At 35.7% G+C, this 26392-nt stretch overlaps 2 protein-coding genes and 1 long non-coding RNA gene across 7 annotated transcripts; 2 read left to right on the top strand and 1 right to left on the bottom strand.

Annotated features, from left to right (window-relative positions):
* Window positions 1-461: 461 nt before the first annotated feature.
* On the top strand, window positions 462-10264 carry LOC127640180 (troponin I, fast skeletal muscle-like). Its single transcript, XM_052122611.1, has 7 exons — window positions 462-541; window positions 3905-3937; window positions 4091-4127; window positions 4249-4377; window positions 8960-9049; window positions 9139-9315; window positions 9905-10264. The coding sequence occupies exons 2-7, from the start codon at window positions 3930-3932 to the stop codon at window positions 9998-10000; spliced, it is 537 nt and encodes a 178-aa protein (XP_051978571.1). The 5' UTR covers window positions 462-541; window positions 3905-3929; the 3' UTR covers window positions 10001-10264.
* A 791-nt stretch (window positions 10265-11055) lies between these two features.
* Window positions 11056-18295, top strand: LOC127640177 (troponin I, fast skeletal muscle-like). 3 transcript variants are annotated; one of them, XM_052122607.1, is made up of 8 exons: window positions 11080-11170; window positions 11901-12113; window positions 13108-13136; window positions 13838-13874; window positions 13989-14117; window positions 14226-14315; window positions 14396-14572; window positions 15030-18295. In XM_052122607.1, exons 3-8 carry the CDS (start codon window positions 13129-13131, stop codon window positions 15123-15125), a joined length of 537 nt encoding a protein of 178 aa, XP_051978567.1. In that variant the 5' UTR covers window positions 11080-11170; window positions 11901-12113; window positions 13108-13128; the 3' UTR covers window positions 15126-18295. The 3 variants fall into 3 exon arrangements, with proteins under 3 accessions (XP_051978566.1, XP_051978567.1, XP_051978565.1); XM_052122606.1 differs by lacking the exon at window positions 11901-12113 and having other exon boundaries at window positions 11056-11170; XM_052122605.1 differs by lacking the exons at window positions 11080-11170; window positions 11901-12113; window positions 13108-13136 and having other exon boundaries at window positions 13160-13874.
* Window positions 14409-21776, bottom strand: LOC127640184 (uncharacterized). 3 transcript variants are annotated; one of them, XR_007970073.1, is made up of 5 exons: window positions 21002-21222; window positions 20306-20362; window positions 19575-19606; window positions 19294-19412; window positions 14422-14539 (listed from the first exon to the last, which is right to left on the bottom strand). It is a non-coding gene; the product is annotated as an uncharacterized LOC127640184 (long non-coding RNA). The 3 variants fall into 3 exon arrangements; XR_007970074.1 differs by lacking the exons at window positions 19294-19412; window positions 19575-19606 and adding an exon at window positions 21555-21776 and having other exon boundaries at window positions 14409-14539; window positions 21002-21117; XR_007970072.1 differs by lacking the exons at window positions 19294-19412; window positions 19575-19606 and having other exon boundaries at window positions 14409-14539.
* Between the last annotated feature and the right edge of the window lie 4616 nt (window positions 21777-26392).

Genomic DNA, 26392 nt, shown 5'->3' with positions numbered 1-26392 from the left:
TATATTTAATATTTTATATATTAAACATTAATTAATACTGCATTATACAGGCAGATTTTTTTCTTAGTACATTTTACAAAACTTCTGTGAAACTCTTATAAATTGCTTATGTTCCTGGTTTTGTAAGTCGCTTCGGATTAAATGACTAAATGTTACTGTAAATGAGAATGAAACCCAGTAAATGCATTTTTATTCAAAAGTAAATTAACACTTTAATTTCTCTCTGATGTGTATTTCCCTTTGATTTTTTTTATCACTAACATCCCTTTCTCTCTCCTTTGTGGTGTGCTGTACTTTGATTAAAAATAAAAATCACAATCTAGAGGGGTTATTTATATGGTAGGGGCTGTGGGGTGGAGATGAAGGATTTGATATTGTGTTTCAGGTGTTTGTAAGCCCATTGGTTCTCTGAATGCATCTACTACCAAAAAGAGAGAGAAGGGATTTCCTTGGCCATAGGGGAATGCAATATATACTAATGTTGCCTGCAAAGATACTATTCTCCCTCCATTCTTACTACTGGTTCTGCTTCAGTTCAAAGGTGAGACCCCATATTCTCTTTACTGGCTTTCCTTCTGTATTACCCTCTTGGTCTGGCTTTATCCATAAGGATTAGCATAAAGGTGTTTGTCTCCTTGCATCTTGACCAACTGTATTGTAGCTTGTATACAAATGGTTGATTTTGGCAGATGATTGGATTTTCAGATTTTAAATGAACGTTGCTTTTGAGCTTATCTGGGTGTTTTTTTTTTTATTGTCGTCTTTGTAAACATGTTGTGCATCATTTGTGAGAACAGTCTGTACGTCATAGAACATTTTGAGACTTACATTGAGGATCATGTAAATTTAGGAAATCAAGTATCTGGCTTTGCAATGTTCTCTAACAAATTTCATTTGTCTTGAGACATTCCATGTCCTGAATGGGAATAGAACATTGTTATTGGGAAAACCACTATTGTAGAGCTATTTGCACACTTGGCATTTGAAAGATAAGTGTTGATCTGAATTATGGAAACTTGATCCTTTTTGGCTTTTAGGTTTGTATGGTGATATGCCAGTGTTTATCTTGGTGTCAAGGCAAATCTTGAAAGAAATATTACACTTTGGCTCGTATGTCTACAATGACACATGGGGATCTCTTTAGTGCTAAATATGCTATGGCGTATTTGGAGTGTGTGCCAAGAACTTTAAATGATAAACCCATAACCACATATTTACTCACATTATCACAATGATCCTTGCAGACAAAACTTTAAACCTGGCATTCTGAAAGTATATTAGTGTTTTCCATCCTTCTATATAGTGGATATGATCCAATTTGGAAAAATATAATACTGTATTGATCAGGAGGGAAATTCATGATATTCATAATGCAATGTAAATATAGATTTACAATATAAAGTATCAAGTAACCTACAATTTGCTGCATGTAATATCCAAATTAAGACACAATCTAAATTAAGTAAAATATTATTTCATATGAATTAATTGGACTACCTTTGTTTACACAAAATGAAATATTTATGAGTTAGATTTTTAGATAGAAATTGCTCCTTACAGTAACAACTGCCTATTTCACCCTTTGCAGAGATCATTCAGAACATACATTGTTTTATGTTTTTATTATTATTATTATTTAGTAATCTATTTTGTACTCCAAAGATATATCACAAAACAATTTGAGAGTATTTATTTTCTTTCCTGAATGTCTTGATTAAACATCAAGTTTGCATGTAAAATTTTTTTAATTTGTCGTCATGACTCAACAATGAGATCACCCAGAACTAAACACAAAAATAGCTGTCCATTATGATGATTTTTGACCTGATCACTCCAATGCCTTTTTGAACATAAAGTAATGAGATTCAGCCAGTTACATGATTACATGTTGTTTAACAGTTGGGTTTCACCCATTAAAGACAATAAAAAATTGTACAGGGACAACCTCCTTGGAATTATGTCATGTTATATATATAGATATAAATATATATAGTTGAAATCAGAAGTTTACATACACTTTGGTTGAAGTCATTAAAACTCATTTTTTACCACTCCAGTAAAAACAAATTGTAATTTTTTCAACAATTGTTTATGGACAGACTGTTTCACTTTTAATTGAATATATCACAATTCCAATGGATCAGAAGTTTATTGTGCCTTTTAAGCATCTTGCAAAATTCCAGAAAATGATGTATTTAGACAATTATTAGCTTCTGATAGGAGGTGTACAGAATTAGAGGTGTACCTTTGGATGTATTTTAAGGTTTACCTTCAAACTCAGTGGGAAAATCAAAAGAAATCAGAAAAATAAAATTGTAGACCTCCACAAGTCTGGTTCATCCTTGGGAGCAATTTCCATATGCCTGAAGGTACCACGTTCATCTGTACAAACAATAGTACGCAAGTATATACACCATGGGACAACACAGCCACTATACCACTCAGGAAGGAGATGAATTCTGTCTCATAGAGTTGAATGTAGTTTGGTGTGAAAAGTGCAAATCAATCCCAGAACAACAGCAAAGGACCTTGTGAAGATGCTAAAGGAAACAGGTAGACAAGTATCTATATCCACAGTAAAACAAGTGCTATATCGATATAACCTTAAAGGCTGCTAAGCAAGGAAGAAGCCACTGCTCCAAAACTTCCAAAAAAAGCCATAGTACAGTTTGCAAGTGCACATGGGGACAAAGATCTTACTTTTCTCTAGTCTTCTGAAACAAAAATGTAACTGTTTGGCCATAATGACCATCGTTATGTTTGGAGGAGAAATAGTGAGGCTTGCAAGCCGAAGAACACCATCCCAACCATGAAGCATGGGGGTGGCAGCATCATGTTGTGGGGGTGCTTTGCTGCCGGAGGGACTGGTGCACTTCACAAAATAGATGGCATCACGAGGAAGGAAATTATGTGGATATATTGAAGCAACATCTCAAGATATCAGCCATAAAGTTAAAGCTCGGTCAGAAATGGGTCTTCCAAATGGAGAATGACTCCAAGCATACCTCCAAAGTTATGGTAAAATGCCTTAAGGACAACAAAGTCAAGGTATTGGTGTGGCCATCACAAAGCCCTGACCTCAATACGATTGAACAAAATTTGTGGGCAGAGCTGAAAAAGCGTTTGCGAGCAAGGAGGCCTACAAACCTGACTCAGTTACACCAGTTCTGTCTGGAGGAATGGGCCAAAATTCCAGAAACTTATTGTGAGAAGCTTGTAGAAGGCTACCCAAAAAGTTTGACACAAGTTAAACCATTTAAAAGGTAATGCTACCAACAGGGCTGGACTGGGAAAAGAAATCTGCCCAGACAGGTTCTGCATAACACGACGGCTCATTTTATCGCGGCCCATTTAGCACATTTCACGGCCGACCCACCGGCCCGCTCGATTCTGCCCCCGATGGTCCCAAAGTGCGTCGACCCACCGGGAAAATGCCTGGTATGCCAGATTACCAGTCCAGCCCTGGCTACCAAATACTAACAAAAAACGTTTTGGAAAACGTTCCACAGTTCTTCTATGTATTTATGCTGTCTGCATTGCATCTGTCTCTTCATGTAATCCAGGACTGACTCAACAATATTGAGTTGAGATGTTTTATTTGCAAAGGGAATGTTGAAATATAAAACTGATATCCCCTACTGATACACTAAAGGCAGAATATATGAAATAACCATCATAAGACAAATGTTTTTGTGGAAAGATATAATGCGCCTAATACATTTGCATAGTTCTGTAGATGATATGAATGCCATTGCTGGCAGTTTTGATCTTTTGATTTAACTTTTTAATACAGCATTTAAGCATAAAAATTGACAGCTCTTTTGTATGCACGTGCATAATTTCACATTAATATTCAGTCATATAAATACAGAGTTTATGTTTTATTATGTTTTTTTTTTCACAGGTGTTACAAGCAAAATACAGCCAAGATGTCAGAGTGAGTAAATCCTTGGATTTATTAAGATTATCATTTTGTCATCTCTCAATGTAATGTGTAAGATTAGTTCTGTTTAGAAAAATATAACTCTATGCGAGTTGAATGAGAAACAATGTATTTTCATGGTCAATCTCAACATTTCAAAACACCCAGGAAAAAGATGTCATCCAGTCGCAAGCATCATCTAAAGGTATGTCTGGGTATTGTTTTAAAATGTCCCCAAATTGAATCAATCACGTCAAATTGTGAACTGTCAGCTCCAGTGATTAGTTCTGTGAGCAGTAATAAAACCCAGCCCCTCTGTCTCCCAGAGTTTGATGCTGTCCATCGCTAAAGGTTTACTTGAACAGGAAGAAACGGACAGAGATGTGGCGAGGAAGAGATACATGGCAGAGACCTGCCCAGCTCTGTCTCTTCCAGGATCCATGCAAGCTTTGCAGGTATCAGACAATAAATGCAGTGGGGGATCACAGATCTCGAGCCCAGACCTGTGCTCGAGCCCCTTCTTTATGGACAACATGCCAGATAAGTTCACCTTAATGCGCTCCAGGACTATATACTGTATACCAGTGAACTTGTGAACTGAAACCAGGTCAGAGCTGTGGCAAACAGGCTGTGCACATACTTGGGAAATGACATGAGCTGTTGGCTCACGGGACTCTGGTTTAGTCTGGCCGGGTCATGATTAGGTCCCGTTGCCTCTCTCACCCTTTCCTGTCTACACTCCACTTTTCTCTAAACTAAATGCAAAATGTGGAAATAAATAAATGCACCCATAAAATTTATTGTAAATGGATCTTGAGGCTTTGAATGAAAAGATTTTATGGAAAATACTGTAACTACTAAAAACAAAAAGGTTTATTAGGGTTCTATAGGCCATTTCCCACTGCAGGAACTAAAGCCCACTTTAGGTACTTTTAACTTCTATTTTTTGTAAATTTCGTACATGAGGAACTTAAGAGAGACTTTTTACTTTTTAACTTTTCAGCACACGGTATGTGGGGAAAGGGGATAGGATCTGTTTTTGGAACAAAGGGTTCTTATGATGAAAATAAATAAATAAATCAAATAATTCACTTAAGAAATATTTTAGCCTATTTTTATTTAATAAAATTATTGAATTGTGTAATTTTATTAAAAAAAAAATTGTTAAAGTTTACTCACTTTAATTTGATGTAATTTTGTTATGAAATTTATATGCGTAAATCTTAAAATATTTTTGTATTTTAGTGTACTATTAGGCTCTAAAACTACTGATATGGCTGTTATTTTTAGTTTCTTGTATTGATAAAATATCTGTTTAGATGAACTATTTTATATATACTTGAAATGTCCCCCCCACCCCAAAAGCCATTTACTATCATCCAATTTTTGGAACCAGAAAAGTTCTATGTACAGTAATAGGGATGAGCAGTTACCATTTTAAACTTTCGGTTAACCGCGTGGTTTCATGAACGGTTAAACGTTTTTTCGTCTGGATTTCCTCAAACAATACTCAAAACAACAGCAATTAAAGTCCACAGTGAGCTATGAGACTAATAGCACAACACTTACATCTTTGAATGAAATTTTTTTGATGTTAAGTCAAACAAAAATAATCAAACTGTAACTACCTATACAGTATATGTGTTCTGCCCAGGCAGGTTCACACATGCGTGGGGTCACACTGCTGTGGTTAAATAACCTCTTTGGGGTGCTTTAAGTTTAAAATCAAATTATATTGAACTTGTCTAATTATTGTACTAAATATGCACACCAGAGCAAAAGGGGGAAATTCAAACTGGAATCATGTTTAATGGTGTAACAGTCATTTAACGTAGACAGGGGTGTAAAGTAACAAATTACTGTAATTAACTACTTTTCCCAAAAATTGTAATTAAGTCATTTTAAAATTGTACACTTTTACTTTAGTACATTTTAAGTGCTGTAACTTTAACTTTTACTGCACTATTTTCCCACTGTCTGTGTTCGCTACTTCCCTGTCCTGATTTTATTTTTTATCAATCAACATGATTGGCTAGGGAGAGTCTTGTGACTCCTTTCAAATCAAATCACATGTAAAAAAGTTGAACGGCAGCTGCAGATTTAGCGGCAACTGTAATGGATGTTGAGGATGCCTCAAGCACAGTTCAACACCTGAATATTGAGTTGATTGTGTCATGTGAGTTTAACTTGCTCAAGCCAGATATCAGCATTAATCCTGCCTCTAATTTGAAGAAACATATCAAGATAAATTTCATATTTCTGCGTACTAGATTCTATGTGTCTATATCGTGGCCTGTAATTTAACTCTCTATCACTGAGATTATTGGGCTGCTGTGAGAGATTTAGGCGATAAATCAATCTTGATGTTTATCTGAAAAAAAAAAAAGAAAAGAGAAATGTCCGCAATATCGAGGATAAACTTTTGAGTAATTTTCTATACTTAGCCTATTTTCTACATCTAGACCAGGGGTGTTAATTACATCAATCGTGATAGCAAGAGCACCAAGGGTTGGTTGATCTAGATAAAATATAAAAGATAGATTTTTTTATTTCCTGACGTCTGTCACTGTGTGCTGTTTGATGGACAGGTGCTAATGTTTGAGCGCTATTGCAGGTGCGCCTAAAGCTGCGTACACACTGCCAGCGACTTTGTGGCGGTGAAGTCGCTAGTGGGCGTTCCCACTACTGGTTGCCTAGTAACGTTTATAAATGACATTCACAGATGCCATTCCATTGCTGTTGACAGCGAATCGCATTTCTTGCTGCTAAAAACAAACATTTTGGAGGGAAAATACTAAATATAAATGGAATCAGTACATAAAATGCTTTATATCAAAGATGAATGAGAAACAAGGCGTGCTCTTTGCCTTAGCGGCTGTTTATCTGTGACGAAAATGCAAATGCCGGTCTGTCTGGGTCCACAAAATCCCTGCGATCTCAGATACACATTTCCATGCAGTATTTTTCTTAAAAATGTCCTTGTACGTGGGAAGAGACATATCATAGAGCACTGGAAAATTTCTAACAGCAAGAATTAGCCTTTCATCCATCTTTCTGTTACTGCAGGAGCTGAGAGAGAGAGAGAGAGAGAGAGAGAGAGAGAGGAATCACGTGAGCTCTCCCGTCTTTTCTCCTATTGGCTGTCGCTTCCGTTAGTCGCTCTTCATTTGAATAAAGTTGAACTTGTCTCATCTTTGTCACGTCGCTGGACACGCCCACATCTATTCGCCAATGGTCGAGATGTCGCTGGCAGTGTGTACGCACCTTAAATGATCAAATACACTTTATAATTCCGCCAATGCCCGTCTTAATGAGGCATTAATGTAAACGCAGTCGGTTTGGTTGAAAGTGAACGAATGTTGTTGGACATATCAAATGTTGGACTGGAAGTGTACATGTAACCGAATTGAGCACTGTCTAGTATGCTATGTCATATAAAGGCTATTAATCAAACAACAATAACAAGGAAACAAGAAAACCACTCACTTCTTTTTGCTGAATAACTTTAGTAGCTTTGAAAGTATTTTATAAATAAATAAATGTAATAATAATATTTTTAATAATATTGTTAGTTTTTTAATAATATTGCCCTTTGATGCAGAGATTGTGTTCATTTTTATAATAAATTACCAGGAAAGTAAAGATGATCAAATAATTTATAATTATGCTTAGCCTTTATCATGTTTCTTCTAATGCCTGATAGAAAAGTATCAATCTTTGTAGAGCAATAATTCAGGCAGAACATTCCACCAGTCACAAAATTCAGAACATTGTGCATCATGCATGAGAATGAGAACACAAATACTTCTTGGCTTAAAAGATACAAGAACTAAATCAATGTGAAACGTAGTCTCTCCAAAATAGGACAATGTGCAAACTTTTGGCACCCATTTACTTACATTATAAGGACCAAATCTTAATTTGTATTCTGCTGATGAAAGAAAGTCACACACATCCGGGATGGCATAAGGATGACAAAAAAAATGAGAGAATTAAAATTGAGAGAATTATTCCTTTAAAGCCCGATGTGGCCCCTGTACCAAACAACTGCTCTACCTCCTCTATTGTGCGGGACATGACGCGACAAGTGACCCTGCTTTTTTAGTGAGTTTTTTTCATTCCTTGAATTGTTTTAAACATGTTTTAAGCACCACAATATCTCTCTCAGTCGGTATTAAGGGAAATTTAGACCCTACATATAAACTGATTTTATTGTAATTGTTTCATACATTATGATATTGAAAATAACTTTTTCATCTTTTAATTTCTGTAATCATGTCGCACTTTTATTTATTTTTTAAAATCAGATTCATGTAGTGTTTACAGTGTCATAGATAAGTGTTGTATTTTAAAAATTGTCAATCACAAACACCTGTAAAATATCAATATTTTATTCTTTCTGGCAAACAGTCATGAAAGGGAATGTAAATTACAGTATGTGTGCAACATTTTTAAATTGCATTTTTATTATAAAGGGGCATAGCTTTTGCAACTCAGTACTCATTACTCACTACTCACGAGTATTTTTAAATGAGCTACTCTTTTACTCTTACTTGAGTAGTTTTTAGAACAGGTAATTTTACTCTACTCAAACTACGTTTTTTTAAGAAGTAAAAGTACTTTTACTTGAGTATTGTTTTTCAGTACTCTTTTGTATTTCACGTAGGCTATAAAATAACCGAATAGTGATTTTGATAATCGAATAGTGCCACGTCTAACGGTTAACCGAATGTTGACTATCCCTGCACATCCCTACTGTGTAGAACTTTTTCACTCTGCTTCCAAACAGTTCTATCCACAGTTTTCCTGACCAACCACTGGGTGGCGCTTTATTAGGTACACCATTGGCTGATTAGATCGCATGAAAAAGTAGGTGTACATGTGTACCTAATAAAGTGGTCAATGAGTGTAGATCTTTTCATTTTAAGAGTGGGGGGATAAAATGGAATGGCTGAAATGTTTTTGCATTCCCACAACCAATGGAAATATTTGAATACTCATTGTCACTACTAATAAAAATGTCTTTTGGATATATAGGACTTGTGCAGGGAACTTCACCACAAAACAGAGGCTGTTGACGAAGAGAGATACGATCTGGAAATAAAAGTAAACAAGTGTGCAAAGGAGGTAAGACAGCATCTACATTTTATTACAATAAAAATGTATTTTCTTTTGGCTTCTGTACTTATGAAATGGATCTCATTTACTGGCTTTAGATTGAGGACATGAATATCAAAGTCATTGACTTGAAGGGAAAATTTAAGAAGCCAGTTTTGAGGAAGGTGCGCATGTCTGCCGATGCTATGCTTCAAGCTCTGCTCGGCTCCAAACACAAAGTGTCTCTGGATTTGAGGGCCAACTTGAAACAAGTCAAGAAGGAGGTCAAAGAGGAGGTGAGCTTTACATTTACATTTTACTGGGTGAAATGTGCACAGAGTCAAAAGCAAGTTGTATTTTTAGTGGTTAAATAATGTAATATAGTCAATAGGAATGTATATTTTATCAACCCTACACCTTAAATCAAACCCCAACCCTGAACCTAACCATCAGAGGAGTAAACATTTTATTTAACAGTGAAAATGCAACCTCCGAATGACGGTCACCATTGTTTATGTGAACACGATTACTTCTTGGTTTTAATGGGACCTGGACCCTTGTTTCTGAGGTTCATCACACAACACCCTATCAGTAGTGCCAGGTGATCACTTATCATTTAATGCAAAAAAGTCTGATGGGGAATGGCGGTTGTCAGTAATTTGACAGAATGGGGTCAATTTGAGGGGTACAAGAACATTCGGAAGCAATATGTCGATTTCCTGTGTGATCACCTCATTTCCTTGAAATTTCTATGTTCTTCGAAATTCTTTTGACGCAAAGACTTCAGAACCTTCCAAATTCTGGAAGATGCTGATTTATAACGTGTAATCTATTGTCTCACTGCCATTTACCTTACCAACTAGAACATTTATATACTTTTTGTAGGATAAGGAACTGCGTGATGTTGGTGACTGGCGCAAGAACATTGAGGATAAGTCTGGCATGGATGGCAGGAAGAAGATGTTTGAATCTGAGGCTTGAATTTCTTAAGTTTTAAAGTTAATTTTTCTGCTCTGTAATCCACTTTAGAATTAGTCTTTAGCTTGTATATGGTCATTACATGGATACACTGTAAACATTTGTGTAATTGAAAGCATACAAAAATAAATGTGGTTGTTCATTTACATTTTGTATTCTCAGAGCATAATAAGCAGCATTAATATGTACCACATATTCAAAATCAAAATGAGAATGCTAAAGAATATGTACAGCTTTCTTACACAATAAATCATCAAAAATGAATTATGCAAGAGACAAGTCCTGTTTTAATCTTTACAAAGAAGAAAAGAGGCCAAATACAAAAGATACTGGCTGATTTGATGATAATTTGGCCATGATCATTGGAACAAGTAAGTATTTGTTTACAGCTTATGTTATCCATTTGGTTTATGGCTAAATTCTTGCAGACAACATCAATTTTATTATGTCTGAATATAAACAGGTAAAATGTAAAAACCTTTCCTGGCTCTGGGCAACTAAGTGAAATAACTGAATGAAAAAAATGAGGATGCTATAAAATTGTAACAATGATTTCAATTATAGATAGATAGATAGATGATGGATTGATTGATGGATGGATGGATAGATATATGATGGATGGATAATGATAGATAGATAGATGATGGATGGATAGATAGACAGATAGAAAGATGGATGGATAGATGAATAGATAGATAGATATAGACAGATAGATGATGGATTGATAGACAGATATATAGATGGATAGATAGATGATAGACAGATAGATAGATGATAGATAGATAAATGGATAGATAGATGATGGATGGATAGATGATAGATAGACAGATGATGGATGGATAGATTATAGATAGATAATAGATAGATAGTACAACTAAAAGTTATTTGTAAGATAGTAATCCTCAGAATAATAAACATTCAAGAATAACTCTTGAAGGACAGGATATTTATAATTAAGGAACAGCGAAGGAGGGATAGTGCTGTATTTCATGACCTTGTGAGCCCATTGGTTTAGTAGGTAATCCACTTCCATAAAGAGAAACCAAGGATTTGCAGAGAGATCAGAGAATGCAATATATACCTTCTTAACAAGTCTGCTGCCTGTGCCTCATTTTGACAGCCATCTTTCCTCAGAAGAAAGCCTGAAAGAAGTTCCTCTGTTCTTCTTGAAAGGTGAGAGCTGTTCCCTTGGTTCAGCATCTTGTGTTTCTTAACTAGATTGCACAGATTTTAGATATTCAATACTTGATGGAATTTTGTTTAATATTACATTGGTTAAATGGTTGATTATCATAATAATTTGAGCAGGTGATAAGGCAGGACTGGGATTGGTTCTTGTATTGCTTTGGTAAGAAATCTACAAAAAATAAATAAATGTAAATTAAATTTGTGTTCAACGATGGATTTGGACCAGCTATCTGAAGATTTGAGAACTATTTCATTGATAATTAGAAATGCTTGAAGATATGCCCAATTCAGCATGAAATTATTAGGGGTTTGGTTGTACCAATTCATTTAAAATGTCTGTTTTTGGATCAAACTTGAAGTCTTTTCTACCAGAACAAAATGCTAAGAAGTAGAGAAACCATTTTGAATGGCAACCTGGAAGGAGAGGTCAGGGTTGACTGTTGATATGGCCATTTGAAAGTGAACACAAGCAATACATTTGAGACTGATCCTCAAGTCTTGCTCCACCTTTCAACACCTTGTTTTGGGTCTTAATAACAGCTCATTTACAATACTGTCTCAAAAAGTTGGATTTATAATATTCTCTCCACAGAAAAACAATGCTATTTATTCAAAAAAGACCTTTCGATCAATCGTAACCATCTTGTCTGAAGGTTTCCAATGTGTTGACCTTCTTGAATCTAAGTGAAAAGTTTTTTTTTTTTTTTACTTTCAGAGAGTTGATTAGTCCTGACGTTCTTCCTGCCTCTCACGCTAGGAGACATAAGGGCCTTCTTAATATATCTCAAGCAGTTCAATTCTTTGGAGATCTGTTCTGCTATGCGTTTTCTTCAAAAGATGTTCTCAATCTCTCCTTCCATTGGTCCTTAGAATAGTCCTTCTTCAAATAGCCTTACATGACCTGACTGTTGTCTTCACAGCTTCCTAAGTATGTCATTGAGGAATTAAGTGTCCATTTGAGTGTACTAAATCAGTCATTCAGTTTGTCATTCAGTCACCACTTAACCATCTTGTCCACTCTGTCTCTCAAAGCGGGGTGTATTAAGATGGATATTTGAGACAGTTATTTAAGCAGGGAATAAAGGGAAGGCAGTTATATCAGTGCTGTGTTGTCATTTCTTTGACATCTCAAAGATGTTCTTGAGAACGGCGTGTCTGCAGCTGATGTACTGGCCTTCAGATCATATTGCAGTGACCTCTCAGAGGAAATTCTCTCGTGTGAGTCAAAGGGAGTTGGGGGATCATTTCGACTTATTAAAATGCACACATTTTCCAAACATTGAGTGAGATGTGATCAAGGTCACATGATCAGAATGTTAATGGATTAGATACTGAAAAAGCTGTAGGCTTTAACCCTACAAAAAGGTGATCCCTTGAGTAAGGGGCATAACCATAGTTTGTTACTTTAATTCACTTGAATAAAAGCATTGGCTAAAAGAATACTTAAAGCTGAAGTGTGTAAGTTCTGTGACACTAGCATCACAAAACAGAATTGCAAAAACTAAACATTGTTTTCAAACAGATTTCTGAATACACCCTCTGTCTGCAATTGGTCAAATAAACAAATTGTCCCACTTCAAACTCATGCCATTGGTTGAGCTAATGTTGCTGTTTTGGGCTGGATGGGCCGCTCAAATCAAACAGATCAATGTTTGAAAGTGCCAAAGAAACATAGTGTTTGCATGTTTTGAGGAAATCAGGATATACAAAAGGTTTACTTATAGTTGTCTACATAATACGCTGGGATAGGAGAAAGTATTTTAACATCGAAAAAATTACACACATCTGCTTTAGTAGTCAAAACTGTGCTATGAAATTTATTATGACTGATCAGCTAAGATAAATGGTCCTCCAGTCATAAGATTTATTTATATACTCCATGTCATTTTTAACTCTTCATTCTCTTTTCTTCCTGTGAAAAGGTGAAAAAGAAAATCTTCAACATGTCGGAGTAAGTATTCCATTGGCACATAACATTCAATTTTCTTGAAAGATTACTTCTTAAGAAGGTAACACTTAGTTAATGATTAGTTAAGAAGGTATCTCAAAAAGTGAAAAGAAACTGTATTATGATAAACTTCCATATTTCTTGGTTGGGGATAAAATTATAATATTTTATTCTGAAGAATATACCAGTGCTTGCAAGGCAGCTAAATGCGTATTGGTGGCGCAGGCAAAAACCTGCTATAGGGACGTATGATTACGATAGTGTGTTCCTCATGAATATCTTCAACTCTTATTTTCCAGTTCTGTCCGAAACCCTTCCTTTATGGGGTTGGTTGACATGCTAACACAATTAAATCTCCTCTTGTGAAATGTGTGTGAGTTTGAGTGAGAATTAATTTCGTGATCATAGCTTCAGTCAGGGCGAATGGTTTTGTAGATGACACACCCAGTCTGTGACGGTCTTGCGCCAAAACAAAAGACAACAAATCATTACATATGCATAGGGTACCAACATGTTGTGTGCACTTGTATTTAGATGTTGAAAATAAATCCCTAACTAGAATTTTGTAGAATATCAATACAGTGCTGTCTTGCACTGTACGGTTTACGTATGTGTAAACAAAGTACATTTGAACTACAATAGATGGCACAACAAAGAAATGTATATCCCAATGTAATACATGTTTTTGTTTCTCCTCTTATTAGAAAACGGCTGTCTAGTAGTAAAAAACACAGCCTGAAGGTAGGAGCTCTTGACTTGGTAGCTGATTAGACTACAACCAAAACAATTCATTATAAAAGAATAACTACAGTTAAAACATGATCAAGGTTCTCACTGAATCACATCTGCTTGTAGAGCATGATGCTCACAGTTGCAAAAGATTTACTGGAAGCAGAGGATATTGAAAAGAAGGAAGAAAGGAAGAAGTACATGGAAGAACACTGTCCTACATTGTCAACCCCAAGCTCCAAGGAGGAACTGAAGGTATCATTTAAGTCACATTCTATTACTACTACAATTAAACTAAATTTGGTGAATGCATATTGGAAATGTAAAGCTTTAGCCTGATTTCTAAAGTTTTTCTTTCAATAGGAGCTTTGCAATGAGTTATCCTCAAAAATTAATGTTATCGACGAGGAAAGATATATACTAGAGTACAAAGCCAACATGGTTGTCAGTGAGGTAAGCTGTTTCTTGGAGTGGCTCCTTTCTTTTTGGTCCATCAGCAAGGCCATTTTTAGATTCTTGTATATGCACTTTAGGTCAAAGACTTAAACATTAAGATCATCGACCTGAAGGGCAAGTTCAAGAAACCTCCTTTGAAGAAAGTGCGCATGTCCGCTGACGCTATGCTTCAAGCTCTGCTCGGCTCCAAACACAAGGTGTCCATGGACTTGAGAGCCAACCTGAAACAAGTGAAGAAGGAGGTCAAAGAGGAGGTGAGTGAGATTTGAGTGTAGATGGTTTGAAGCATTGTTACTTAGAATTTTGTTTGCAAATGGACTAGTGTGGAGTTGTTTAGAATTTCCAAGCTTGGAACAAAATGAACGAGTTATAACCAGTTACCAGCATTTAAAAAGTGACGTTTTCTCTCCGGAACAATTGAAAATCACTTTGTTCCCGTTTCCTTGAACAATTTTAGTCCCTGGTTCCAGAACCATCAAAATATGTTGATCCACATGTTTTACTTAGCAATCACTGTGACCTAAGTTGTACTGACCGATTTTATGGTACTTTTCGTGCTTTTCAGAGCTTGACTGCCATAGTTACTCTTCACTTTTGAATAGTTGTGAAGTGCAACTAGGATATTCTACTTTGTGTCAGGGTTATAAAACTTTCAAGTCACGCAAAACATACAAACCTCTATCCGTTCCCTCTTTGGTCTCTTCCTTACAGGATAAGGAACTGCGTGATGTTGGTGACTGGCGTAAAAACATTGAGGATAAGGCTGGCATGGGTGGCAGGAAGAAGATGTTTGAATCTGAATCCTGAAGACCGTTGCTATTGGCAACTGATGATAAGTGTTTTGCCATCTACAGTACCAGTCAAAAGTTTGGACACACCTACTCATTCTTTAGTATTACTATTTTTTTATATTTTAGAATAAATTGAAGTCATAAAAACTTTGAAATAACAAATGGAATTACGGGATGTATGCAGTGACCTATAAATCAAAAGTATCAATGATTTGGCTATAATCTATTACATTTTAAGCTCTTCAATGTAGCCACCCATTGAGCTGTATTTTCGTGACTGCTAGACGCGGTGCTATGTGCAACATCTGTGCGCTAAGTCTTATCTAATATTCGTGAGCATGCTAATTTCAAGCGCAATGTTCATGCCAGTGCAAAACGCAAGTGGGCATGGGTGGGAGTGTTTGTGCTATCTGTGGATGTATTGTATGTACTCTAAATAAAATGGCGGAAAGCAATTTGCTATTTTCCTAAGAATTAAGTTATTGTGCTAAAATGTTTCAGAACCACGTACAATCTCAAGGCAAAGTCTAAATTCAGTTCCTGCATTTGCAGTTTGAGGATTCCACCAGCAGATTATATCAAAGAGCAATCGAACACTTTTAAAACTAGATTTGATTTGTTCGTCAGTAGATCAATATAATTAATGATAATAAAACTTTTATTTTGTTTAACGCCTTTCCAAAGCTCAATGATGCTCTAAATAATTAAACATAAAACATTAAACAGAGAAAGATATGACAAATATACATTACAAAACAATGAACAATGGGAGAGAAACAAAGCATGTTTCAAGCATCCCGTAACACCGTCAAGATCGCAGATGAGGCCGATACACATCGCGGTCCGGATTTAAGAGGAAACACAAACATCATCTGTAGTATTTCACTTCTAAACCCCATAGCAATACAACAATGGCAGGTAAAAATGGCAGAGAGTTCACAGCAAGGATGTAGTTATTGTGCAAAAGATCGTAAGACACACAGGCACCATATTTCTATTCTTCTAATGCATTTTTACCACCAAATTCTTACGAATGGGCTGTCTACATTAATATCAACTTTGCTTAACAGGGAATGGAATATGTAATATGATGCAGATGGTGCAATAACCAAAAACCTCAGAATTAAATTTCACTTAACCCAACCCATTAGCGCTTTTCCTGTGCAATTTCTCCAACCCATTTATAAAAATATCATCATTTCAAGGCCATGCCTACTGAACTGCACATATGATGCATCACATAGTGCTCTTAAAATAATGTCCCATGTCTAGATTTCAGCTCTGCACACTCTGTTCATACTCTCAACCAACTTTATGAGGCCCATCCTGAGATGATTTTAAACATTACTGAAGGAGTTGGACATTTTTTAGCTGGACACGCATTTCCTTCGCTCTATGTTCCAATTAATCCATAATATTTTTAATTTTTTTAAATCTTCAATTGTAATTCATACAGTACATACAAGCAATTATTTTATATTTGTCTACAAAACTAATTTCAAACATTTTAACATAAGCCTGCATTTAAAAGGTCTCTGAGATCAAGTGTCCAAACTTTTGCCTGGTACAGTAGATCCAATTACAGTATGTGAAATATTCTGATTACAAAGTAATTAGTTACTGTAATCTTAAGTAATACTTTAACATAAGTCATTCTAAGTACTCTTAGTTCAAAAATTTAGTGTTATACATTAATTCTTCTATTAAGATTACAGTTACTGACTTTCAATTACTTTGAAGTGCATTACTTGGGTTACACATATTTCTAAAATACTACCAAAGTACATTTAAAACATGAATTATGTCCATATGTACAACTGTTTGTTTCTGTGACAGCTAAAGGCACAGCAATAATGAACAAGGAGGAAATACAGACATTGTTTTGAATTTGTTGAGCAGAAAATAAACTTTTCTCAAAAAATTAAGACAGTAATTTAAAAGTAATTTGTAATGTGATGACTTTTTCCATGAAGCAGTCAGTAAAGTACTTTGATTGCATGGATTACTATTTTTGATTAACTTGGCAAACGCTGATGGTGGGGACAGCTGTCAGTAGGTGACTCGCACAGACCCAACACTTACAGTGCAGTATATATATATATATATATATATATATATATATATATATATATATATTACAGTATATATTAATATACAAGTATGATGTAAGTATTATAATAATATATACTTATTATTTCATTTACATTTTTGTAGTTTTTTTTTAAAGAGTCAAGTATTGAAAATTAAGTGCAAAATTGAGCAAAATTAGCAGCAAAAATAAATAGCATATTGTGGAACAATTCCTTCTGTTTCACACATGACAATAAAAGACTGAGCACAAGCTGGTCCTATATCTTATAATAATTATAATGAGTTTCAATAACCGTATGTTTTCATGTATAAAAAAGCATGTGTACATATATATTGACTTCAGTAAAATTCCTAAGTGTTCTAAGAACACAGCAGATCTATCTTTTTTCCTAAAGTTTGTCGACTGCACACCAACATAGAAGTAAAAAAACAGATGATATTAAAAATAGCTTTACATATTGAACACAGATCTAGTAATCTGCTTTAATTGGCAAAAACAACCGATAAAACTATTACCTCACAAAAATAATAAACTTAATGAAGTCTCAGGCACTCCACTTACAATGTGTGCTTAAAAGGAGTGTCCTTTGCTTTTCTGCAGTGCATTTCATGTAATGCTGCCGATCAAGAACGATATGCCGATAAATAACACTAATTTGTGTGTTCCTCATGTCTAGATTATTAATTTAGATCAACATCAATGCAGATAAAAAACATGGATAAATGAGCACTGTTGCAAGCAACTTTGTAGAAATGAACCGTGTCGCATTGATTAGACTTTCAGTCTGATGGCCCATTACGTAAGTGTTGTTTCGGCTCATGGCTGTGATTGCTCAATCAGCACAAAGTAACAAAACGCAAAGAATACTGTATACGATCCACCATTTGGACTAGCTTGGAAAAGTGCGGGGGACACAAATCACCTTTTTAAAGAGTGTGTGGAGACGTGGCTGCTACGCCCTTGCCGATGACAACACTTCAATGTCTAACTGAAGTATTATGTTCTCTAACCTTCCAAAATGAATGCTTCTGTTATAGCTGTATGAAGTTTTCAACTACCTTGTCAAAATCATGCCTTTTTCTAAATAAATAACCCAACAGTGAGTATTTGTTGCAGTTTTTTTTTAACAACTTCACTTGCAAACATTTAACTTGAGTGACCTTTCTTCAGTTGCTTAAAATTAAACTACAGTACACATGATATTTTCTTAATTAACTCACATTTTCAGTCAGCTGCCAATTGTTTTATTAGAAACGTAAGGTTCTTAAGCTTGTTTTTCCAAATGCATCACTAAGCTATACAGTTAATACACTGAAAAAAGAATTATGTGCTGGATTTGCTTAAAAATATAGTGCATCATTTTTGGGTCCCACTTTTTAAGCAAATTCCTCTAGGAATTTTAAGCAACGTTACCTAAAAAACATAGCTGGCTATGGCCAAACGAATGAGCTTCCATTCAAAAATGTTAACTTAAAATAATGTGCCATGCCAGCTACTACATTTAAGGTTTTTTTTTTAACACTTAAGAGTCTCGATTTACCCAACTATGCATTTGAAGCTCATTTAGCTCAATTGTAAGTGCTATTAGCAGCTTCAAATTCTATATTCTGTTCATTTACTGTCAATTAACTTTCAAATAAAATGACCTGACGAAATAAGACAACTGAAGAATGTCAGGATTTTATTGTTATTTACAATCTAACAGAGATATTCATGCTCCCCTAGAACCAAAATACGTTCTCAAATATGTTCTCATGACAAAATCATGACGATAAACAAAAAACATAAAAAAAGTGGGCTATGCAATGACTAAAAGAATTTCAGTAAATATAAATGAACACAATTCAAAATGCTTTTAAACGACTGCACACTGCAGAAATATATGCAGGTAGGAGAAAACTCTCTGAACTAATACTGTAACAAAAATACCAGACACAGTTTGTATTTATAAATGAAACTATTCGTTCAAACGTCTTTTCAACTTGGCCAGACATTTACTGTATGACCTCAAAAAAAAGAAAGAAAAAGTGTCAGCTTCTTTGGGTAGCTGATGTGAAGGGTATAATATAGCCCAAAATGTCAGTGCACTGACCCAAGTTTTGACAAATGTCCTCAGCTCATTTCCAGTGGGTTGAATGGCAACTTTCGCTCTCCCTGCTCCAAAGCATTGATGGCAACTGCTGCTTTCTGTGCTTGGTCAAGCTCCTCTTCCTAAATGCAAAGAAATAATCTTCATCAAAATGTATATTAACAGTTTCCATTATATGTATTTGCACAATTAAATATCCTCAAAATCAATAATTACAGAGTAAATGAGAGAAGCATTTTAAAGGGATAGTTCACCCCAAAATAAAAATTATCTAATTTACTCACCACCATGCCATCCCAGATGTGTAGGAGGACTTCTGTTGAACACAAAGATTTTTAGAAGAATATCTCAGCACTATTGGAATATTCAATGCAAGTGAATGGTGGTCAAAAAAGCACATTAAGGTGGCATAAAGTAATCATATGAGTCCAGTGGTTTAATCTATGTTTTCAGAAATGATATGATAAGTGTGGTTGAGAAATAGATCAATATTTAAGTACTTTTACTTATTTAAGACCTTTTTGTTTTTTTTTACTATCAATCTCCACTTTCACTTTTAAATCTGTCTTCTCTTGTTTTTGGGGTTCACATTCTTTGTGCATTTCACTACCTACTAAGCAGGGAAGAAAATTCATATTTAAAATGACATTAAATATTGATCTGTTTCTCACAGACACCTATCACTTCTCATCTGAAGACATGGATTTAAGCACTGGAGTCGTATTCATATCTTTAATGCTACCTTTATGTGCTTTGTGTACTTTCAAAGTTCTGGTCACCATTCACTTGCATTGTGAGGACCTACAGAGGTTAAATATTCTTCTAAAAATCTTTTAGAATTTGAGTTTGTGTAGAGCAGAAGAAAGCCATATACATGAGAAATGATGAGATTTTTCATTTGAAGCACACAGCTATTCAACCACTGAACCAAATGCATACATGCATAATATGTCAGCGGATATGTTAAAATGGTGCAATATAAATATGAATAATGCCATCCAAATTTGTTTCCTACCTTTTTTTTTGCCTTTAAAACCTCTGATGACTCTTTATTTTAGTTATAGTTGTAGACCTGCCAAAATAAATATATAAAAATGATATAATTGTAAGATAAGCAACATGTATGGCTAGTATACATTTAAGATTCACGATGAGACAATTTTCAACCGCTGCAATCCCTGCTACATATTGCAAGAGTATTATATTTATAATGTGACTCTTTTTTACAAACCAACTTACACATGTTGTTATCAGGGTGTCTCCTTGAGGCAAACCAAAAATTATAATTCTCATAATTTATGCAGTCTTATGCCATGTCAAACTCATTGGACTTTCTTCAGGGGAACACAAACAAAGATTTTTGATGGATATATGATGTGTGTTTGTTCATATAATGGAAGTCAGTGAGGTTACAAACTTTCAAAATCCATAAAGGCAGATCCATTAATGTAATCCATATGATTTTAGTGGAAATTTTGGTTTGTGAAGACAGAATGCCATACGAGTTTGAGAAGGCATAAGGGGTGAGAAGGCCAAATGACAAGAGAAATGGCATTTTTGGGTGAACTACTAAAATAATTTGATTAAGCTGAAAAGTGAACATAAACCAACACTCAGCTAATGTACGCTGGTTTCCCTTTTAAGACGAAGGGGTTCAATGAGACATTTGCATTGAAAAATGTAGAAAAGCGATTTAACTGGTTGGAGTTACCTGTTGGCTGCTGAGTTTCTGCCGCCTGAGTGACGCCTGAAGAGCGGTTGAAGATGAACCATCTCTCCGGTGAAAATCCGCGGGAAATCTCCGCCACTGCCCGACAATGAGAGAGACTGTATTTTTCCATGAGAAAAGTATGGTGTAAGCGCCACATACAGAATATCAATTATTGTCATTGACAACCTCAATGTCGTTTATTGCAAGCGGCAACCACGACAGTGAAACTCATGACAGAGACTGAAATGCGTCACATGATATTGATGTATTTATTTATTCATGTCGTCTCAAACACTAAATGAATGCTAAAACTGTAGATGCAATTGATGAAGCTAAATATAAACCAACACTCAGAAAATGTTATCTGGTTTCAAGATGTACAATTTGAAGTTTGCATTAAACACTTTTAAACTTACTAAATAAGAATTTTTTTAATTCTTATTTTAATCTCTTCTATGTAAAGCACTTTGAATTACCATTGTGTATGAAATGTGCTATATAAATAAACTTGCCTTGCCTTGGTGTAGAAATGTGATTAATTTACAGGAATTACCTGTTGTTTGCGGAGTTGAGGAGTTGTAGGTGAAGGCCCTGAGCAGAGGTTGAAGATGAAGAGTATCTGCCTGATAAAAAAAAAATGCAGTTTGTGTTTGTTCGACTGTGAACATGTACACATAGCCTCATGCAGACAAACGTTTAATATACTGCGGATTTACAAACGGAACGGAACGCAAGTTAACACATTTTTTAAGCGAATAGAAACTTGAATACACTGAAAATTGATAGCAACAACAACAAAAAACTACTGATTTCACACCGTTTAAAGTAATTTGCTCTCATCCAAAATGGCAGACAGCCCCAAATAAACTTGCTTAAAATTCAATGGAATCTTAAAAAATTAAGCTGGGCTTACTAAACTTCTTAAAAGTCGCTTCACTCAAAATAATTAGCAAAGTTTCTTTATTATTATGAGAATTATCTTGTGTCACAAATATAGCATATTAAAGAAAGTCGACAGCGTTACGTTTTCAGTAAACTCTAATTATGTTAATGAGCAATATTTGCTGAAGCAAGGAATCATTATTTTTCCAGTGTATTCAGTTAAAGGTTAAAATATGATTACAGTATTGTATAATTCTTGCAGAATGATGTCCCATAGTTCTATTTATCTATGGTTAATTGGGTGAGTAAAGCTAAGCTAAGACCCAAAATATCTACATCCCACCCAAATGTGTCTTCCCCCTTACTAACTGGCTGCAGACGTTACTAAGATGAAGTGGTGCATTTTTAAAAGCCACCAACTTCATAAATAAATTAACAAATAATAAGAATAACATCTTAAAGGTTAAGTTATTTATAAGAAGAGAACATGGAAGGTATTTGCGGCTTGAATTTCAAATGTGTGCTATGATCCACTGGGCTTAGCAACACAGCAGATCCTTAAAGAGAAATCTGAGGTTTAGCTGAGCCATCAAAGAATGCCATTAAAAATCCTCATTGCCTTTCAACAGCAAGTGTGCATGTTTCTCACCACCATCTCCTATCGGTAAGCACCTCAATCTTTCCTTGGATCTGAAGATTTAACTTGCTCTTTCTGTGCTGAACCTAATGGCAAAAACCAGCAATGGGATATACTAATACTGCGATAATAAATGTACCTTATTATTGCCATTGTAGTGATTTTTGTCAGGACGTCTTTAAATGTCATGCAAATGTGTGTCTGTTGTGGACTTAATTTAATGTAGTGTAGCTAATTGACATTATTTAACATACCATTGTGACAATTACTTATTAGTTATGAATGTAATTATCCTTTACTCTATAAGGACTTTGTTAGCATAAGCATAAACTAGTTCAGTGTAGCTAATATTGTGTTGCTCGATGACCTGATATTATGATTTGACATTTAGAAACCAAACCCCTCTGTGAGGAGCTTATTTTGGATATGATTTCATTGGTTTCCATTGCTCAAAATGGATGTAAGCAGGTTTAATTGTAGCTTCATTCAAAACATAAATACAAAAAGAGAAGGCTACGATATGTGCGACATGTGTAATTGATTGGTTCCCATCATTATTAAATGGATATCTTTCGTCCATAGTTTTACATAGGACGTTAAGCCATGCACAACTAAGCCAGGCTGTCATTTACTGTATATTGTTTCATTATGCAGTATTTATTTATGGAACATACATTAATTTAAATACAGCATTGATGATGAATCCACAAACTGAAAACCATATTTAGTCTTCATTAGGAAATTTTCGAATCCCAAATGCATATTGTCAGCTAATTTTGAATTTTTAAAGTAATTAAACAGTTAGTGTTTATTATCAAAGTCATTTTTTCTCAGTGTTCATAATGGTGGTTGTTAGGATACTGCTTTCCATACATTTACAAGTTAAAAGAAAGGTTAACATCATCCATATGGATAGCTTGATAGGTGTAGCTAAGACCTCTTCAAAGCTGTCAAATGCAGCTGTCAAAGCTGTACTTGTCATGTCACGTCAAGGAGGATAAAGGGATAGTTCAACCAAAAAAGAAAATACTCTCATTATATATTCACCCTCATGATATCCCAGATGTGTATGACTTTCTTTCTTCAACAGATCACAGTTGAACAAAAATAGAAAAATATTTCATTTCAGTTGTTCCTTAAAATGTAAGTGCATTGTGATTCAACTTTTGAAGCTTACAAAATCACAGACAGTCAGCATAAACATCATCAATACAACTCTAGCGGTAAAATTAATAGCCGCTATTCCAACATCGGGCCAAATGGGCATTTACAGTAGAATTTCCACTTGAGCACGGTTCAGCATGGCACGATTATAAACCGTTCTCGGCATGGAATTCTTGGCATGGTTAGCTAACCACACTTAACCGTGCTGGTAGAATGGCTTTAGTACGTGGCGACTCCTTTAGTGTACCTTAGTGATTTTATTATGACAGTTTAACTTTGTAGCCTTTATTATTTTTCTATGTAACGTTTTTCGTCAGGGAAGTAGTTTCCAAGATCATTTAAACTCAAAATACATCAATATATTCTCATATACTATTTTAATATTATCCTTACGTAAAATGTTGTCAGTAAATATCCTTTTTAGCTTGTCTGGAAACTTTGACCTTCTGCATGGTCGTGTCCGGTGGTAAACACAAGCCCTCAGCAAATGATGGAAAACCTCTCGCCTTTTTCACTGTTTGTTATCAGAGTGAAACAAGAAGGAAAAAAGCAATCCTAAAAACTGGAATGCGATCATCCTCCATAGCCCACCACACTCACTCCCTCTCACGCTGTCGCCAACAGACGGATATGTTATGGACATTCTCCTTATTTCAATGCACCACAGTGGAAAAATAAACTGTAACCATGCCAACTGGATTTGTGATGAGAACTGTTCGGCTCAATGAGGAAAAGTGACTAATATCTTCTAAAGCGATACGATCGATTTTGGTGTGAAAAATATCAATATTTAAGTACTTTATAATTCTAAATCAACATTATCTGTAAGCTTCAGGAGATTCACGTTGCCATGTTACAGACATAATCTCACACTCTCCTCTTGATTAAGTACACAATTGTGAGTAAACAAATCACAACCAAAACCAACTAAGCTTCTGTGCAGTGTTCCTCCTAAGTTGTAAACAGCGTTGCTCATCCGACTGTGAAGGATGTGCGTCAGTTCTCGCATGTCTCACGTGCCAACGCATTATGTCACACGCTCATACCGCTGCTGACCGGAAACGATGATTTAGATTTAAAAAAGTATAACATATCGATCTTTTTCACACCAAAAGCATTCATGCCGCTTAAAAAGACATTAACCTTCATATCAATGACGCTTATGCTGTGATTTTTGGAGCTCAAATGTCTGATCACCATCCACTTGCATTTTAAGGAACTACTGAACTAAGATATTTTTCAAATTTTCTTCAAATATGTTCTACTGCAGAAAGAATGTCATACACACCTATACACACACACACACACACACACACACACACACACACACACACACACACACACACACACACACACACACACACACACACACACACAATTGAAGTCAGAAGTTTACATAAACCTTAGCAAAATACATTTAAGCTAAATGTTTCGCAATTCCTGACATTTAATCGTAGAAAACATTCCCTGTCTTAGGTCAGTTAAGATTGTTGTTAGAGAGAATTATTTATTTCAGATTTTATTTCTTACGTCACATTCCCAGTGGGTCAGAAGTTTACATACATTTTGTTAGTATTTGGTAGCATTGCCTTCAAATTGTTTAACTGGGGTCGAATGTTTTGGGTATCCTTCCAAAAGCTTCTCACAATAAATTGCTGGAATTTTTGCCAATTCCACCAGACAGAACTGGTGTAACTGAGTCAGGTTTGTAGGCGTCCTTGCTCACACATGCTTTTTCAGTTCTGCCCACAAATTTTCTATTGGACTGAGGTCAGGGCTTTGTGATGGCCACTGCAATACCTTGACTTTGTTGTCCTTAAGCCATTTTGTCACAACTTTGGAGATATGCTTGGGGTCATTGTCCATTTGGAAGACCCATTTGTGACGAGCTTTAACTTCCTGGCTGATGTCTTGTGATGTTGCTTCAATATTTCCTCATGATGCCATCTATTTTGTGTAGTGCACCAGTCCCTCCTGCAGCAAAGCACACTGTGACAGGGCAGAGGGGGGGCCGGGTCATGATTATACACACCCGGTCCCTTATCGGGCTAATTAAGCTTCCGAGAGGGATAAAGGCCAATTGCGGACAGTGGTGCGGTAGAGAGAGTTAGTTTACGGACATGTCCGTCATATGTGTGTTTGTCTTTTTTTTAAGTTAATCATTAAAGTATTGTTTATATCGCCAGTCCGGTGCTTGCCTCCTCTTTTCCATTGAACTGCTTTACACTCCTGATAAGGGACCGGGTGTGTATAATCACGACCCGGCCCCGCCCTCCAGCCTGTCACACACCACCACAACATGATGCTGCCACCCCCATGCTTTATGGTTGGGATGGTGTTCTTAACCTTGTATGCCTCACCCTTTTTCCTTTAACCATAACGATGGTCAGGGCTAGACTGGGAAGAGAAATTCCCAGTTCAGGATTTTACATGGTCCTTTTCTATATATCGCTGCACCGTTTTGTGGTCCGTTCTGCATAACGTTCTGTAATGCAGCAGCTCATTTTTGCTTATCGCAGCCCATTCGGCACATTTCGCAGCTGACCCACCGGCCCACTTGGTTCTCTGGCTGGCAAGTCCACCCCTGATCGGCCCCAAATTCGGCCCACCGGGAAAATGCCCAGTATGCCAGATTGCCAGCCCTAACGATGGTAATGATGGCCAAATAATTTTTGTATTATCAGACCAGAAGATATTTGTCCCCATGT

This window comes from Xyrauchen texanus, chromosome 49 (genome assembly GCF_025860055.1).
Source record: "Xyrauchen texanus isolate HMW12.3.18 chromosome 49, RBS_HiC_50CHRs, whole genome shotgun sequence".
In the NCBI taxonomy this organism is placed as follows: Eukaryota; Metazoa; Chordata; class Actinopteri; order Cypriniformes; family Catostomidae; genus Xyrauchen; species Xyrauchen texanus.
Note: the sequence above shows the minus strand (reverse complement) of the source record. Positions and strands in the feature narration are given on the sequence as shown.

Excerpts from the sequence above, each read along its gene's own strand:
- LOC127640177 (XM_052122605.1), top strand. The coding sequence starts at position 13,776 with ATGGCACAACAAAGAAATGTATATCCCAATGTAATACATGTTTTTGTT. Across the intron at positions 14,316-14,395 it reads CCAACATGGTTGTCAGTGAG|GTCAAAGACTTAAACATTAA; the intron begins GTAAGCTGTTTC and ends TATGCACTTTAG. Across the intron at positions 14,573-15,029 it reads AGAAGGAGGTCAAAGAGGAG|GATAAGGAACTGCGTGATGT; the intron begins GTGAGTGAGATT and ends TCTTCCTTACAG.
- LOC127640180 (XM_052122611.1), top strand. Across the intron at positions 9,050-9,138 it reads TAAACAAGTGTGCAAAGGAG|ATTGAGGACATGAATATCAA; the intron begins GTAAGACAGCAT and ends TACTGGCTTTAG. Across the intron at positions 9,316-9,904 it reads AGAAGGAGGTCAAAGAGGAG|GATAAGGAACTGCGTGATGT; the intron begins GTGAGCTTTACA and ends TACTTTTTGTAG.